This window comes from Stegodyphus dumicola, chromosome 6 (genome assembly GCF_044657685.1).
Source record: "Stegodyphus dumicola isolate Sdum_Otavi_A_Nest chromosome 6, ASM4465768v1".
Classification (NCBI taxonomy): Eukaryota; Metazoa; Arthropoda; class Arachnida; order Araneae; family Eresidae; genus Stegodyphus; species Stegodyphus dumicola.
This window is the reverse complement of record NC_140773.1, coordinates 75,088,720-75,107,039: the sequence shown is the minus strand read 5'-3', so window position 1 is coordinate 75,107,039 and position 18,320 is coordinate 75,088,720. Positions and strand designations below refer to the sequence as shown.

At 31.3% G+C, this 18,320-nt stretch overlaps 1 protein-coding gene across 11 annotated transcripts in view; it reads left to right on the top strand.

The window, feature by feature from the left end:
• Window positions 1–18,320, top strand: part of LOC118192223 (multiple PDZ domain protein-like) — a 1,451,385-nt gene that overhangs the window by 433,400 nt on the left and 999,665 nt on the right. For all 11 annotated transcript variants that reach the window (XM_085818535.1, XM_085818539.1, XM_085818542.1 and 8 more), the window contains one exon: window positions 4,303–4,437. In XM_085818535.1, coding sequence (XP_085674661.1) covers window positions 4,303–4,437 — 135 coding nt within the window. The remainder of the gene's footprint in view (window positions 1–4,302; window positions 4,438–18,320) is intronic.

The following is an 18,320-nucleotide window of genomic DNA, read 5'->3' as shown; positions in this document are numbered from 1 at the left end:
GCTTACTGTGATGAAATGGCTTCATTCTTAAATTTAAAAACTTGTGAGCTTTCACGTATACTTAAACCAAAGTGCATGCAAAAAAATAAGAATTTCGTTTTTCTGTTTCTTTCTTCCGCTAGAGATAATTTTTTATGATAAATATCTGGAGGATAACTCGTGTTTTTTAAGTTCTCTTTTCTTTCAAGAGCTTTCAGTAAATGAAAATGCAGAAACTTATTTAAATATCAGAAAGTCGTGCAATAAGATCTTAAAATGAACTAAGACATTTCCTTTTCTTAAGTAAAAATAGTACTTATAAACCTGTTCCTAATTAAATAATTGCAGCGAATAAAAACGCTCCACTATTCTTTGTAAAACTGTGCTACAGATTATTTTTGAACTTTATTCATATTCATTGTGATCTGTTATGTATTAACACGACCAAGGCGTTTTGAGTACGTATCCTCTTTTTAGCTCAGTTTGGTAACGAATCATAAGTCAAAACGGCTCTGAAAGCTTTATAAAAGTGTCTTAGTTAAATAGAATACAAATTAAATTAAGTAGAACTTAATTTGATTATAAGTCTAACTTGAGTAGAAAGCAAAGCAAATTAACAATTTTTAGAGACATTTAAAATTGAAGATGTTGAAAAAGAACTTATTCATCAGTCATAAATATCTTTAGGCTTACGTAATAGGCAATAGTCGCAGGAGTAAATCCCACGACCGATATTTTTAACTGACGAAGCCAGATATAGTCTGAACAGTGATTAAAGACATGTTTTGATCTTGATAGAGAAAGGAACAAGGGAGCACGCAACTTGCCTTCCTTTGGCTGTGAAATATCCCATTTCAGCGTCCGCGGTTTAATGGTCTGGCGAGGAATCATGATAAATGGCCGCACCGAGCTGCAGAGCTTTCAAGAAGGTTCTGTAACCTCTGCGTGGTATGTGGACGAAGTATTGGAACCGAAAATTAGGCTGTTTAGGGTTGCTGTTTGGCCCAGAGGTTTAGCTAATGGATGACAGTGCTCGGCCTCATCGAGCGTATGTGGTGTCGGAATACTTGGAAACCCAAGATATCATTCAAATGTATCTTGGGTTTCCAAGTATTCCGCCTTACTCATCCAACTTGAACCCAATTGAGCATGTGTGGGATGCCTTAGAGCGCCTAATTTCAGCTCGTCAATTTCCTGCCCAGACCCTCCAGGAGCTGAAAATGCAATTCCACAAAACTTAATCAACACTTTGGCAAGTGTATGAAATCAAGATGTGAGATATGCATATCTGCCCGAAGTGACCATTTGGCATATTAAAGAAAAATGTTCTACAAGAAGGTGACTTAATTTTTCCATCATTTTTCATTTTCCATAAATTTGGTTTTAATTTCAAAGTTTTGCGAATAATGAACTGCGAAATGTTGTAATTTATATTAACCAATGCTTTTGTACGAATTTTTATTAATAATTTTTCATCAAGTATCAGTTAGGTTTATTTCTTTCAATACCCTTTAATTTTGATGACCAGTGTATATAGGTATATTCCTGAACCAAAAAGACTAACGCACAAAGCGGTATTACGTAGCCGAGAGCAGCATGCTACATCCCTTTGTTTCTTCTTTCAGCAGCTAACATTGTCATGTGAGCTTTTGCTCTAGTGGTCAGCCCATTTTACCTTAAGAATTGGATTGTCCTTAGGTTGATAGATGCCCGAGTAGCTTCATCAATAAAGCTTTACTTGGCTTCCAGCGGATGGTGTGCTCCGATTCTTTTATTATATCTCACGGGAATGTAGTCTTTTGTTTTCTTTTATATTAGATGGTTATTGCGATGTATCGTCAGAAAAAGTTTTGCGCAAGAAATTCGGTTTCTCCTTTAATCAAACAATTTATTCTGACACTTTAAAAAAAAAAAAAAAAAAAAAAAAAAAATTCCCTTTCTTATCTAATCTGGAATAATATTTTAAAATTTTTCTATTCGCAAGTTATTATTAGATTCCCATTGGATTTCTACCTTAGCGCAGAAAGCTAATAGTGTTATCAATTTTTATATATCGCTATTAAATTTAGATATATTAAAATTTGATAGCGTTATTTAGGAAGCAATAGCCATTTTTATTTTGCTCTTATTATACATTTCTGTTGCATTATTATAGCAATATATAGTGTCTAACAAACCAAGATGTAACAAATCATCCGCCTATCGATCAAAACTAATGTATTCCTAAGACGCCTCTGTATGGCCATGTACAATTACGTAAAATTCTTCAATAAACTCCCAAGGTGGCCTCATGAGGCTCCTGGGAGTTGCTGCCACTAGATAGGGTAGGGCGCGGGACATATGCCTGTTTACCTCTGTTAAACATCAGGCGTCCCCGTCCTCCGTCACCTGTCACCTACATTATTATAGCGTAGAAATACAATAATCAATTATTTAAAATAGATATTTATTTTCCTTGTTTGTAAAGCTCTATGTATTCCAGCTGGAGCGATGTTTCTTGGTTAGGTATTTCAATTTCATGTATTCAAACGCGTTCATTTTCTAGTAGTTTAAAATGAAATGCTGTTTATTCCCTATTCAATGTGTATGAGACCAAATAAAATACCGAAAAGCAATTCAGAAGAGTATTTATATAGGCTTTAAATCAAATTAAAGTTGTATATATAAGTATGATGCAATAAAGTTTGATTATCTTCATTTTTTATTGTTATAATGTTATATATCTATTAAAATTTGTCATATTTTATACAATAATTTTAGCGTGTATTTTTCCTTCGTCGAATTTATAGGTATGTGTTATTGGTTTATTTTATGAACAATTGTATAGATTTTATATTTCTAAATCGATCAACGTTAAAATTGTAAAAAAGTTCAATTAGAAGTCGAGGTAAAGGTAAAAAACTCTTTTGGTGACACTTTTGTCACCACGTTGACAGCATATAGAGCAGAGGTTCCCAACCCTGGCGCCCGTCGTTCGTATAACGTGTGCCCGCCGCTGTGCGATCACAATAAAAAATGTTTTAATTTTCAATAAAATTCTATGTGAAAGTTTTCTCATGTTTAATGAAGTAGAAATTGCGTCCAACATACATACCAACACAAAGCGAAATGCGACCAATCTCTTTTTCATGTATTATTAACTCTATCCAACTATAAATTCACCTTGAGAAAGTAAATGGTGCCCGCCGTCCAGCAGATATTCTAGAATGTGCTCTTACGGACAAAAAGTTTGGGGACCCCTGATATAGCGGTTTTATTCTTCACAAAGCTTTTTTTAAGTTGTCGGCGTTGTAAGTAAACCAGCGCAAGATATGTATTTGATTTTCAACTTGTGTAGTTTTCACATTTTTATTATATATTTGAAATAGGAACGAGGAAGAATAGAAAGCGTGCTTGCAGGACAAAGGAGCTGAGAAGAAATGTACTTGTTGCAATATAGTGATTAGATTAAGAATAATGCAGTTGTGGCTTTATTTTACTCTAGGGCAGAGTTTCTTAAACTGTGAGTCGCTACCCCAATTGTGGTCGCGGGACCTGCAGTAGGGGGGTCTCCAAAAATTTTAAAAGTTTTGATACTTCTTTATCTAATTATAATAATTTTACAATTACCAAATATTTTTTTCATAATGTAGCTGAAAATAGATAAAGATATGGCAATACAGACATAGGGGGGAAAAATTGAAAACGTTTCGACGCATTTTTTTTAATAGAAACGTTTATTTTCCATTAAAAATTAATGACCTAAAACTACAATAGTATATATTATAGTACAAATGAATAAACTGACAGTTTCATTCACACGTGTGTTGGATTTGCGAAATGCTTATGGGAACCCACAAAATTTTCGTAAATATTACGGGGTCCCTTCAAGTTTAAAAACCCTGGTCTAGGGTTTAGTGGGCAGAGTTTGATAATATTATTATTATTGCCTTAATATTTTTTCGGGGGAGGGGGTGGGGGGTTCAAACGGGCAGTTTGCCCAGAAGGAGGCCATGTGAGATTCGCATTTATTGCATATTGTTTCATATTGTAAGTACTTATTGCCTATCCGATTAACTACTTTCAAATATGATACAAATTGGGTTTTAAAACTTTCGGGCTCTGTATAATTTATTCCGTTTTTAAATTTTTTTCATGAAAAACCAGATTTTTTCCCCCCCTCCCGTCCTAGTTTAAAATACTTCAAATGATATGGTTCCTGAAAATAGTCAAAATATTACATCGAATGTTTAATCGTTTTACTGGTTTTAAGTGCATAGCATTCTGATAATCGTGTAATTTCGTTTTCGCATTCTTCTTACGAACCCTTTCTTTTTCCCGTAGCTGAACACTGAATGGGCTCAAGTGGAATCTATCGACCTGATAAACGATGGATCCGGACTTGGCTTTGGAATCATCGGTGGCCGTAGTACCGGAGTAGTTGTCAAAACCATTCTCCCGGGAGGTGTGGCTGACAGAGTGAGTAATATGTTCATATATCTGCCCATAAAAAGACTGAAATATGTAAAATGCTGTTTTTGATTCCTGTCGTGCCAATAAGAAGTTTCTATTTTCGCAAATAGATGGCGGCACAAGCAAACCATCTTGAGTTCTGCCTCAAACGAGAGGTAACAAATTTTCTCAACGTAACGGAAACTACGAAATTGAGCAATAATTTCATCACTCAGAGCTTGAATTATGCCGGATCCCGGCTTTGGTACTTCTAAGTTTTTAAGATAAATCTTAATTCTAGCCGGAGTGCACTGGAGCCCTTGAATAAGAGTTTTACAGCACTTTTATGTAACTGAAGCACAATATCAACAGAAAATTCTGTAATTCATGAAAGTTTTATTTTAATAATAAGCCTGCCTTTAAAACCAAATTTAATTCTTAATATATGTTTGTCTTTCTCTGGAAATCAAGCTCTTTGATGATCAAGTTAAGATAACAGAAAAGCCCCCACCCAAATGTCAAAGGCCATTTTCTCCAGGAAGTGCAATGAATTTATGAGAATAGTAAATTTTTCGTTCCCGAAAGCACTAGAAGTATAACATTTTGAAAGGATGTAATTAAATACAGGAGTCAAAAGTTTTCACTTGTATAGAACTTTACTTTAGTTCTCAGTTTACAACTCGGACTTTGGAGGACATTTTTTTATACCTGTCACATCCTGCTTGACAGAATGATATCGGCAGGAATTGTGTTTAGAAAGTCTTGGACTCTTCATTGTTTTCATACCTACACTTTTCTGCTAAAATTCTCGTGGCCGTGTTTTTTGCACTAAAATTCCTTCCCCTATAGACGCTACCCGATCAGCCTGCCTCATATTCACAGAGAAAGGAATAATGTGTGATTTTAGTGTAAATAGTACAGTAAATTTTGATTTTAATTTTTGTATTCATTAACTGAATAAAATCGAATTACCTTAATATTTCTTTCTAATGTAATTAGTGAAAACATTTCATTCAAATTAAAACTATTCTGAGCATGAGAAAAGTCTAGCATTTAATTCTGTTTGGAATGAAATGTTGTTTAAAAATGTGTTCTTTTACATACTTAGGATTCTGAAATATTGTAGAAAAAGATAATATATGTATTTATACTTATATTTTTGACATAATTACAAAATTTCAAAACCTTTTGATCGTATTGGCCAGTCACTGAATATTTTGGTAAACAAAAGAGGAACACTGCTTCAAGGAAGCGTATGGAGAAAGCTAATTCAGAGCTCTCCTTTCTTTCATTCCTCCTTGCTCTCATGAATCTTTCTCCTCTCCCTCAATATCTTCTTTTGCCCAAATGATTTATAACTCCTGTCCCTCTAATGCAGGGATCATTCCTCTAATATTTCTGGATTATGCCTGGTTCTTAAATTCAAGCATATCTGTTTGAAGTTTTCGTACAACATCTTTGCATAAAATATTCTGCCTAACAATACAGTGTTCGTAACACTGTTCCATATCATATTATTATGATATGGTTATTGCTGAACTCTATAAGCATATGTAATATTCTAAAATTTTAAGTTGGGTTACAGCCGAAAACATCGCAGACGAAAACGTCGCAGAGAAAACAACGCAAGGCGAAAACGTCGTGCTACAAAACATCGTGGGAGAAAACATCGCAAAGAGAAAACATCGCAGTTCTAAAACATCGCGGTACAAAATATCGTCGTCGAAAATAAAGCGGTTCAAAAACTTCGCAGTTTAAAAACATCGTCGTCGAAAATATCGTGGTAAAAAATAAAGTATCTACAAATCATCGCATGACGATAACATCGCAGACAAGCTTTTATCAGGCTTTAATAACTGTAAATAGATATTCCCATAATAATTTGTGTGCGCAAGATGAAAAGAAGGATAATTTTTACTTTCACATTTTTTTATTAACTAATAAATTTTTGCTGAAAAATTAAGAAGGAAACTTAAGCAAAGAAAATTAAATGCAACTTATAGATTATACTTTTTATGAAAAATTACATGTAAAAACTTTATAAAAAATGATTTATTAAATGGTCTTTGTTAGTTAACTATGTCGGTTTAAAATTCTATTAAGTGCTATAAGTTGCATTAATTTTCTATGCTTAAGTTTCCTTCTTATTTTCTCAGCAAGAATTTATACTTAATATAAAATATGAACAACAAATTATCGTTCTTTCCATGTTGTGCTCACAAATCATTACGGGAATATCCATTTATAGTTAGCATGTTTGCGATGTTATCGTCATCCGATGATTTGTAGATACTTTATTTTTTACCACGATATTTTCGACGACGATGTTTTTAAACTGCGAAGTTTTTGAACCGCTTTATTTTCAACGACGATATTTTGTACCGCGATGTTTTAGAACTGCGATGTTTTCTCTTTGCGATGTTTTCTCCCACGATGTTTTGTAGCACGACGTTTTCGCCTTGCGTTGTTTTCTCCGCGACGTTTTCGTCCGCGATGTTATCGGCGGACACCTTAAGTTGAGTACTACCTACCTATTTAAAGCATTTTTATGAAAATTAAGTTTTACGATGCTTATTTAACTCATTTATTAGAAATTTACTCATTAATATTATAATGATGAATACTTTAGAAATTTCAAAGATGAAACTTTCTTTTGAGGTAAAAAGTCAAATAGATTCTGCAATTTAAATGGTATTCTTTTAGACAAATGATTCAATTTTTGTTTCTAATGAATTTTGTATGAAACAGCTAAATAGTTTTCAACTCAGTTCTGCATAACTCCCGATTTAACAGAATAATTTAAACTGTAAGGCAGCAGTTTATTGCTACAGCATTATTCATTGCATGTATCGCAAATTACGATTTTAATTTTTTATATAATCATATTTTTATTATATTGGTTTTTAATATTAGCTCAAAATGAAAATATTTTTACATGAGCTACCAAAACCAGTGACCTGTTGGTAGCTGACGATTGAAGTTTTGGCGACACATGTTCTAGATGTTACTTAACTTAACTTAGCCTGAACTTACTTACTTTAACTTAGCCTGAACAGAAAATATGTATTTCACGGTTAAAGAAATAATACAATAATAATTGAGAAGAAGACTGTGAATCACATTTGATATTTAACATAAAACAGTTTTAATAAATTCTCATATTTTTCATTGGGTTGGATTTTGATTAATTGTAGGGCATGTGAACACAATCATTCTAGCAAGAAGGTTGTTTTCACGAAATGTTTTTTACCAAGAACTGCCTGATCTTCACATTATACATATGAAAAATTCTGAATAATGACTCTTTTGTTAAGAAGATACTTTGCATAAAGATATGCAAATTTTTCAAAAGCAAGGCCTTTTGAGATATTACTGCTTTAATTCCACAGTGAGGTTAAGTAGTACTTTTTCCCCAATACAGGCAATATCTGCCAGTTGTAAATTTTTAATGATGGCTTAGTGCTTAACTGAAATGTGAATTAAGCTCTTCATGACCATTAAAATTAAACTCAGACAGATGGAAAGAAATTTTTAGCATCATAATTCATTTCTAAGAGTTTTAAAATTTATTTAGTGAAATAACTTTTTCCCATTTGTTTTATTAAATTGGAGTATTTAAAAAAAATGTTAAATTACAGAAATGAAATAGTCATTTTCTTCCTAGGTAAGTATTCCTGAAATGTTACTCTGCAATTATCTTTTTTGACAATAACAAGAGAGAAGATATAAAAAAAAATTTTTTTTAATTATAGCATAAAAATAAGCATTGTTTTGTGTATGCGGAAGTTTAATTTAAGAAAATGATGATGTTACATTTGTTACTTCTAGAAGTAATTCTTTCAGACTGTGTAACTCAGTGGTTTGTCAACTCCAGACACAAGAACTAAATGGGATCAATTCATTGAATTGCAGATAAGTATGGGGGTCCAGATAATTGTCCTTTAGGAAACCAAACTAAGAGAGCATTCTGCTATCAAATTTAAAAACTTTAGCATTTATCAATTGTACAGACCACATGGGGGGTAGCAGCCTGGCATTATTTGAGACATCAACTACAGAAACATTTCTGTGACTTTAAGGGACTATGATTTGGAGATGCAAGGTATCTTCATCACGTGGAAGAATAGGACATGTAACATCTTCAACATGTACTATCTGCCAAATCAATCTCATTTATCTGATGAGTTCTTTTGACTTTGCTGATAAAAACTCCATATTTCTCGGCGATCTTAACACCAAACATTTATCTTGGGAATGTTTGATGAATGATAAAAGGGGCTGCAACCTTTTGGATGCTGCTGAAGACAGGCTTCCATTTTTCTAAATAATGGTTCTCCTACTTATAACTGTTTTAGCTACTGCCTTTCCGAGCCTTTGGATTTTTCTCTTGACAGCCCTACATTTTACCCACATTGCGACTGGACTACACTTGACAGCATTGGCAGTGACAGGGTTCGTAGTGGTCCTTATAAGTGCTTATAAGTCCTTATATTTGAAAGTAAAATATAAAGGCCCTTATAGGTGCTTACTTTTTCTTTAAAGCCCTTATTTTTTTGTTTTTAGTGGTTTTTTTGTTTTTTAAATGAACACGCAAATTTTTTCCGTACCAAAGCCAAAACTAAATAAACAACTTTTCTTCCTAATATGGAATGTCAGATCGTGAATCATGCTCCCGGAAATAGCTTTTCCCCCTTTCTCTGCATTAACATTACTTTTGGTGTGCACGGAGAGTACAGACAAGTGCCCGTCGTTCTGTTGGCCAAAGAATTGCGAAAGCAGTAGAAAATTCCAGTACATTCGGCATTCTTTTCCTCCCACCCAAATACTACACACGTCTGAATTTCTATCAAGATCTTAATAATTTGCAATCTTGTTCCGCTTGGTCAGTTCATATTCGTGTTTATTATGATCGTTATGCTTATATTATGAGTATATGTATGAATGTTTATAATGGGTGTACTCCAACTGCACTAATGAAAATCCCCCCCGGGTCGAGCTATAGTCCAACTGCGCCAATCAAAATTTCTTCCCCCCTGCTGCCTACAGGGTTACAATTTAACTTTTCGAAGCCAATTGTAGCCGAGAGAAAAATAAAAATAAATAAATAGAATTACATCTCACAAGAACAAGTAAAAAATATCTAACAAGCAGGCTAATTACTTGAATAACAGTAATAAATGCGAGAGCTAACAAAGAAAATAAGAGGTATTGGTAAACATGCATATTAGCATTACAAACATCTTTCATTTATGATAATAATATCATAAATTAAATAATTATAAAGCATACAGATTATATTTTTAATAAATTACATCAATAATAGTCAAGATGTCTGAACTAGACAGGAAAATTTAATAGAGTGCAAAAAATTATTTCATATCAAAGTGTGTTAAAGTGTGCTAGAAATATTTTTCGTTAAATAAAGCAATCATGTAAATGTTTGCAGAAATTAATAGTTAAATTAAAAAAAAAAGCTTAGCATGAAATCTATTATAGCAACATTACTATGCGTTTGGATCACTGACGTATAAATTGTAAATAAATTTAAATTATTATGCTAAGAAATTTTTCTAAAATTTATCTAGAAGAAAGAATTAGATAAACAGTACTGTAAATTAATATAATCAATCAAGCCTCTAAATAAATAAAAGCTTATTTTTTTAACCAAAAACTAAAAATTAGGATGCAAAAGTTTGTGTAATATACTTGGAAATATCTGAACATATAATTAGTTAGAAACATACAATTAAATTAATAACAAGCTAATGAACAGTAACATTAAGCTTAATTTCATTCAATCTAAAACAAGCAATCGATCAGGAGCTCCACATAACTGAAGTTTTAATGCTATTTTACGTAGATTTGCTTATAAAATAAAAGTTGCACTTGTGAAACAAGTGAATAATGTACTGATAGTCAGCAGGAATTAAAATACAGTGGTTAAAAATATAACTACTTGTCAGAAGGTATGCAAAGTTGTCATGGCTAGAGAAATGGAATGATTATAGAAAACTCATAAAGTTAAGGGCTACAGTGTGAAAAGAAAATTCTGGAATAAACATGTTAAGAAAATTAGATGGAGAAATAATCCTTAATTTATTGATATCCATATAAACTCTATGCTTTTGGAAAAATGTTACATATAATTTGCACCAAGGTATCAATGAAACTGAACTAATTTCTTTCCCTATTTTTTCTTATTAGAGGGATTTGTAAAAAGATATGCCTAAGGTAAAGGTGAAAATTTTTGCAATATTTTTAAAGAATAAATTAAAAAAATATTTTTACTTCATGAACTGAAATTTTTACGCTACATTTTTATACAGTAAATAAATACAAAAAAAGAAAGAGCTGGGGGATCACTGGGACTAGAAACTCGGGTCGAACTAGCAATGTTTAGTGACTTTTCCACAAGCCCTTTTGAAATTAGGCTGAACAATATATTAAAGAAAATAGAAGATACAGCACACGTAAGAACAAAAGTGGGCTGAATTAGAGATTTACATGTTTGGTGAATGAGTTAAGCTTACCTGTATGCCATTATGAAATATTAGGAATGTAGCATAAAAGCATGAGTGAGGAAGGCAATGGCAATCTAAATCATTGTAATCTAAATGTATATATATATCATTATCAGTATCTGCTATTAATTTCAATACTGCTGAAAACATTATAAATGAATTATATTATAAATCACATGAACTCCTTGCATTATAAATTACAACAGTTAGAAATATTATTAGCGTGATTTAGCGACCATCTTTGTTAACAAATAATTTCAAGTAATTAATTTTACAAATAATTCAGCCTGAAACTAGGTTGGAAAATAAGCTACATGCTGAAGATTAAGCTTTGCCAAGGTGTTAGAATCTACTGTTAACTAGAGTTGTGATGCAAGAATTTGTAAAAATTATGATTCAAATATAAATTGGCATAAATACAATACAAAGTATATAAATTCTACATACATGAAAACTTGAGTACAGTGCAACAATATGTGAAAAAGGAATGGATTAAAAGGGAACTGAAAATCCCAGGATATGAATATAAGGGAGTTTATTTTTTTTTATTTATTTATTTTTGTTAATTACGAAAATTCTGCTGATGCTCATAATTATAAATTTATTAATTAAATGTGTATTAGAAATTAAATGTATGCCAAAGTACATCAGGTGGAAAACAGAATAAATATTTAAACTTTTCTAGTATTAAAATATGGAATTTGTAACAAAGTTAAATAACGTTAAAATAACTTCAGTGATTAAAAACGGAAAGCTTAATACGGGAATATATTGCAATAATATTAGTCCGAATTTATAACGACTTAAGAATTCCAGTTTTTAGATTTAATAAAGATAATTTTTATAATTAAATTAGAACTGTTTACCTAAAATGGTAAATTTGAAAGTTAAAACCATTCTGCTATCTAAGAAGATTTGTTAATATTTATCTAGACAAGAAACTTATTTAAGGTGAGCTACATATCCGATATTTGATACGTTGATTATGTATCAGTTTTGTGTATGTCATTAATCTATCAATTTTACTATTCAAAACTGATATATATATATATATCAGCGACTAAAATCTACAAATTGGAAAGTTTTTTATTCTTACAGAGAATAAAAAAGATCTGGCTCATCATTCCTTTAAGCATCATAAGACTTTAAAATGAGAGTAAAAGAAATTTATTTTTTAGCACACGCCCGACTTATTAATATTTGTTTTACATGCACAATTTTTACAATATTGATAAACGAAAATAAAGGCTTGCAGTCTCAATAGAATGTTCCATTAATGGCGATAAACGACATTTTGTAGCACCCAATCTTCTTGGAAAGAAATGGGGGACAGGAAACGTCGCGCAGTTCGTGGATTAGAAAAGAGGAGGACGGGGATTTTCGATCAAATTTGGCGCAGTTCGTACCCTACCTTTATAATAACATAGTTGCAGTAACTGCTGAAGTATAGTAAACTTCCAAAAATGGTTGTGTTTTAACACAGATTAGCTTTCTAAGGAATAATATTCGGAACGGCTTAAATAAACAAGCAACGGACTTTTTTTTTTTTTTTTTTTTTTTGACACTTTCTAATCTGGATTGAATAGGACTAAATGTTCTGCGGTCTACCAACCCGCGAAGAATGATTCTATTCCCGAAATTTAACGCAGTCTTTTGAAAATTAGAATGAAAAACGGCAGATTGGTAAGTCTCTTTCTTTTCCTATCCCAATACCGGCAGCTGTTGAATGCGATTGCGTAATATCATGTTGGGAAGAATTACGGCGCACGTATTACGCAATAACGTTTGCGGTATTTGGCAGAGATAATTAATTTGATGTTCGTTCGAGATTTGTTTATGAGCACTTAAAAGAGTTTTACTATGCTTGCTAAGCAGAATATTTTTTTGTTCCGTTGGTTTGTTTTTATATGATGCACATATCGAAATGTCAAAAGCATTTATTTAGCGGAAAAATCTAAAGAACCGCTACAGTCTATTCCCCCCCCCGCCGCTCCTCTTTTTCAAGTTACGCTCGACTGTCTGAATATTCGCCAATTTTCAAGTATGCGGGTTAGTTAAGCTTTTACTGTTAAAGGATGACTGCATGAAGCAAATTTTCGTCTTCTGGTTTCAGAAATGTTCCTCTTTTTTACTTAAATTACTTTGCTTGCAATATCTGTTAAGAGAAAACTGATATACGATGAAAATTTAGAAAATGTTCAGAATTTAGATTTAAATTAGTTAAATATCAATATGAGTGGAAAAATAAATTGTATTTGTTATTAAGTTCCAAGCGAATAGAATAAATATGCCTTATTATTATTTATTCTCCCTATTTTGAACTGAAATTTCATCATTAAATCTTGTAATATAGTTGAGTTCTGCATAGTTTTTTTTTTTTTCTCTCATTGTAAACTAGTTCTGTAAATTGAACTGTTATTTAAAATTAAAAAGAAAAGTAATTATTTTCCATGGTTTCCATGCTTATTCTCTCTTAATAAATACTGCATTTCTCATATTTTAAATTACGAGTCTAATTTTTAATGTTATGCAGTTGTGTATAATGTAATTAGACAGATGCTTATTTTTTTTCTTAAAATGTGCTTGAAAAGTGCTTATAGGTGCTTATTTTTTTAACTAAAATGTGGCTATGAACCCTGAGTGATCATCTACCCATATTAGTTAATGTGCAGTCTGTATAAGCATAAAGTATGTGGCAGCCCACAGGAAGTTTTGGAATTTCAAAAGGGCTAATTGGAATTTTTTCAGACTTACTGAAAGAGCTCTTGCTACGGGGACATTCACTGACGATCTACAGCAGGAGGGGCACACTCTCAAACAAGCACTTATCCATGCTTCTTATCATTCCATTCGTAGGTGTAACTTAAGACACCTGAAATCTTTCTTTCAACATAAGGATTCTGAGTTAAGAGCCCTTATCCTAAAGAGAAATTCATTACACAGAGCATTCTGCAGGTCTGGTGACACTGATGACAAAGTTGAACTCAAGGGACTTAATGCTGCTGTTAAACAGCTATGCATTAATCATAAGTTGAAAGCGTGGAACAACTTTATATAGCAACATCGATGCCGGAGCTCCTAACATAAAATTATGGAGTCTTACTGTTACCCTCAGCCATATTAAGTCTCAGTCTGTGGCCTGTAACACTTGCCTTGCTCCAAACGGCAAAATGTTTAGGGAAATATTAGAAGGATATGAGCAAACTGACCTTCAATCAAAAGAAATAGAAATTTTGATTATCCTGTGTAAGTAAAAAGGTGTAAGGTAAAGATTAAATGTCTTAACAGTAAAAGTGAAAATATTTTAAAGTGGTCAAATATTTAAAAGTGGTCAACTTAAGGTGTTGTACGGGAAGTTAAAATTTGTTAAAACAGTTGTGTAATCATTAAAATTAACATAGTAAAGCAATGAAAAAATTATTAATTAAAAGAAAGCAATGAAAAATGATAAAAATAACATATTACTTTTTAATACTTCAAACATAACTTATAAGGTAAGTATTTGAAACACCAAATTGTGTCAATTAATGAGTGCTGAACAACATGTTTCATTCCTCTTGACAAAGTAAGACTTTTGTGAAGCTGTTTTACGTAAATTTCCTCTTTTGAAAAAATTATATCTCAGATAATCTTAAGATATTTTTGACATATAATACTCAAAAAAATTAAAAGCATATAAGTTGCAAAATTATAGTAGAACTGTACAGAAAAAGGTTGAAAATGTAATTTACTTATTCATATAAGGTATTCTATATTTTATGAATAATCTCATTTACAAGTATAAAAGGAGGCTGTCTCATGCATATATATAATGAAAAATAAATTTTAAACTAATATGTTTAGAATTCGTCTGATGTTTAGTTCAGAATAAATGTATGTAGAAAATAAAATACCAGAAGCACAGTGGGTAAACTGCAAGAAAAAAGGGGAGAAACCAAAAATGAAATAAGAAATTTTCATCTTTTGCTGCAGGATTGTCAGGGGTTTGGTGTAACAAAAAAAGTAAATAAATCATCCTATTTTTTGAACCAATAAGGAAACGAATGAAAGTTTAAAAACTTAATCTCAGAAAAACAATCAAAGTAATCTCTGTCTTTATCAGTCCATTCCCTACAGTAAGCAGTGCGAGCAAATGCAAAATTACCACATCGGAGGTATAAACCAACTAAAATTATTATTTTTGAGTTCAAAAATCTGCATATACAAACAATATGGGGGAAAAAAATGTGAGTTATGAAACCCCACAGGTCAGGTTAAACATTTTAAAAATTATTGCATCAAAATCATAAACAAACAAAAATCTTAAAAATAAATAATTGTCAATTAAAGTGGATCAAGTCAATAAGCATGTAAAACAGAAGCAATCCAACATATGAAAAAAAGAAAAATTTCATTCAAAAAATATGAAATGGAAATAAAAATAAAATTAGGAGACAATTCTTAAAATCTGTTGCATTAATATGATTTATAATTACTATACATATATATAATATATAATTATTATACATATATATAATTTATAATTAGTGCCCACCAGCGGCCAAATGGTAAAGACGCTGAACACTGGTAGTTCGGTCCGAGGTTCGAATCCCGTGAACGGGCTGGCTGCATGGGCGTTTTCATGGTTTTCTCCATGTGCAACTTGTATACGAGCCAGTTTTCCTTAGAACGTCCTCCACGAAGGCATCCCTCTCTTTAGGCAGATAGCCCTTGTGTGCTTTGCCATAATTCAGTAATCTAATTGAATAATCTAATTTATAATTAGAAAACTCTTTTCAAATATCATATTCAAAGAACAGAAATTCAATTAATCCATATTAAACATTGGGCACCAGACAAATATGTTGCTATAATTATAGATATTTTAATGCTTCTTACATAATAATATCAGAGACAAATATCTTCGATACACAGAGTCTGAAATTATCCAGAATTTAAATAAATTTTGTCTGCTGAACAAAATGAGCACATACAAATTGTACATATATATTTATAAACACATACATTAGTTGTAACTTGATTTCATTAAAATAAATAAATAAGACGTCCCAAGTTATTGCAACTATTAATATTATTTAGTATAATGTATAAAAATGTTTTACCATACGATTAGTTTTCATTTTATTTCTTAAACTCGAACTGTGTTATATCTTAACATAAATTAGGAGTCTTTTTAATCTTTTTAAGAACATTTTCTTTCAAGGTAAGCATTCTTCTTTTATTTTTTAGTTCAAATAATTATTTTTTTCCTTTGAGACCATGCCATAAAATTCTGTAAAGCCTGCAATTAAAGAAATAGAATTATAAATAACAAAATTGTAAGCAAGGTGAATACTTGTCTTAATTATTCATAGATGGCGCCGCCTTACGGCATCCTTGACTAGTGGTGACATCTATTTTGCTCAATGTCCATGATGCAGCTCTTAATGTTATTCTGGATTTAGTGCTCTCATATAATTTCTTATTCAAAGTAATTCTAAAATGATCATTTAAAATTTTAAGCGTATTAATTTATCATCTGAGAAATTATTTCTTTTAAATCTTTTCCTACCTTAATAATTTATTATTTTGTCAATAAAATCAGTTGTAATATTTCACATCTAATTCTGTAGTGCAAATTTAATGAAAGGAATTAGTATTCTTCCGTACGAATGCTTACTATATAAAACGAGAAACGGTTTATGGCCAATCATGCTTATGGCCAAACATTTGGCCATAAGCAGACATCATCTGTTTGACTAGTAAACAGTAGTTATTGGACATTCAGATGACATGTGACATTATGCGAAAATTTGTTTTATTTAAATTTCCTATGCTTTTATGAGTTTTCCTGCTTTTCCTGATATAGAAATGTGGATACAAATGAGTTTTTCTGAGAAATTCCGCCTGTAAAGGCAATTTCTGCTGCCTTACGTAACTTGCTGTTTTCAAACACACCAAACCAAACCAAATCTCAAGAACATTTACACATTTTCCCTCCCACTTTTCATTTCTGGTGTGTGTGTGCATATTTTTTTTTTTTTTTTAATTCATTTTTCATTGTACACTAATTTTAAATCATATCTCCGATTGTAAATCTGTGTGATGAAGCTATGCGAATTTTTTTGTTTGGGTTCTTTCAAAAACACAAATACCATTCAAGTTTCAGTACTAATAAAAAATAATTAAAAATAAAGCTTTGGATAAATTACATTTTTATTTTTGCTTTAATGGTCTCTTACTCAAATTACATGCTTTAGGACTGTACTATTTACAAGCAACTGTGGCACCCACTTTTTTTTTTAAACGAAAAGTTTTTTTAACAAAACAAATTTTTTAACTGCAGTTTCAATAAATAGTAAATTTGCAAATAATTCTAATTTGTTGAATTAAATATTAAATGACTTGCTTCTAACTTAAACCAAAAATAGACACCTTACGAAGTTTTTTAATTGGAACAAAACTTGAGAGTAAATAATAGTTACCTTTCAATATTCTTTAATTTATTAAATTTTGAACAAATTTAATAAATTAAAGAATATTGAAATTTTGATGCAAACAGAAAAAGTGTGTACATTTGAATGTGAAAACGTGCAGATTTCTTAATTTCTTGCTTCAGCTTTCAGCTGCAATATCATTTCGATTTCGACAGAGTTTGTAACCTTGGAGAAAAATTACTCGAAACTATCTCATCACAATTTTTTTTAGACTTATTAATTTTGCCCCTCTTCAGGGGGGGGGTTCTTCATGTAAAAATGTATTCTCAAACAAAGAGATTATTCTTATAGCAAAATTTTGCAATTCAGAGTATTTATCTCTTGAGAATTGTGAAAAAGTTTAATGTAATCTCTATCTTGTAATCTTTAAGACGCAATGTAGATTGATTAGCTCCATTTGAAGAGCTCCTAGGGCATTATGCATGTTAATTTTTAATGATAATGATAGCAATGTGAAACTGGACTCAAAATCATTAAAGGCTTTAATCTTTCTTCAAAATCTTAACATAGTAATTAATGTCATAATAATGGTATTACGGGAAATTTTTCTCGGGACGCATAAAATTGTTCGGGGGCCGCCAGTTTGACACTACTGCTTTAAGCTATTCAGTTGTTTCTGTTATATAAACTTCATGTATTAATAAAGTTTTTATTGATTAAAGTTAAAAAAAAAGACATGTAAATGAATGAATTTAGTTTGATAATTAATTTTTGAATTACCCAACCTCCAAGTTTTAGCTTCATCAACGCAGTGTCGCCATCTTTCGGCGAGATTGAGCAGTTATATTTTCGTTGTATAATTTAGACGTTCGAGACAAAATAAAATGAAAGCTACGCTAAATATGTATAGGAAGCAACGCAAATTAAAAGTGCGAACGGTAAAGCAATGCTAACAGTCGGAAAACTTTTTCAT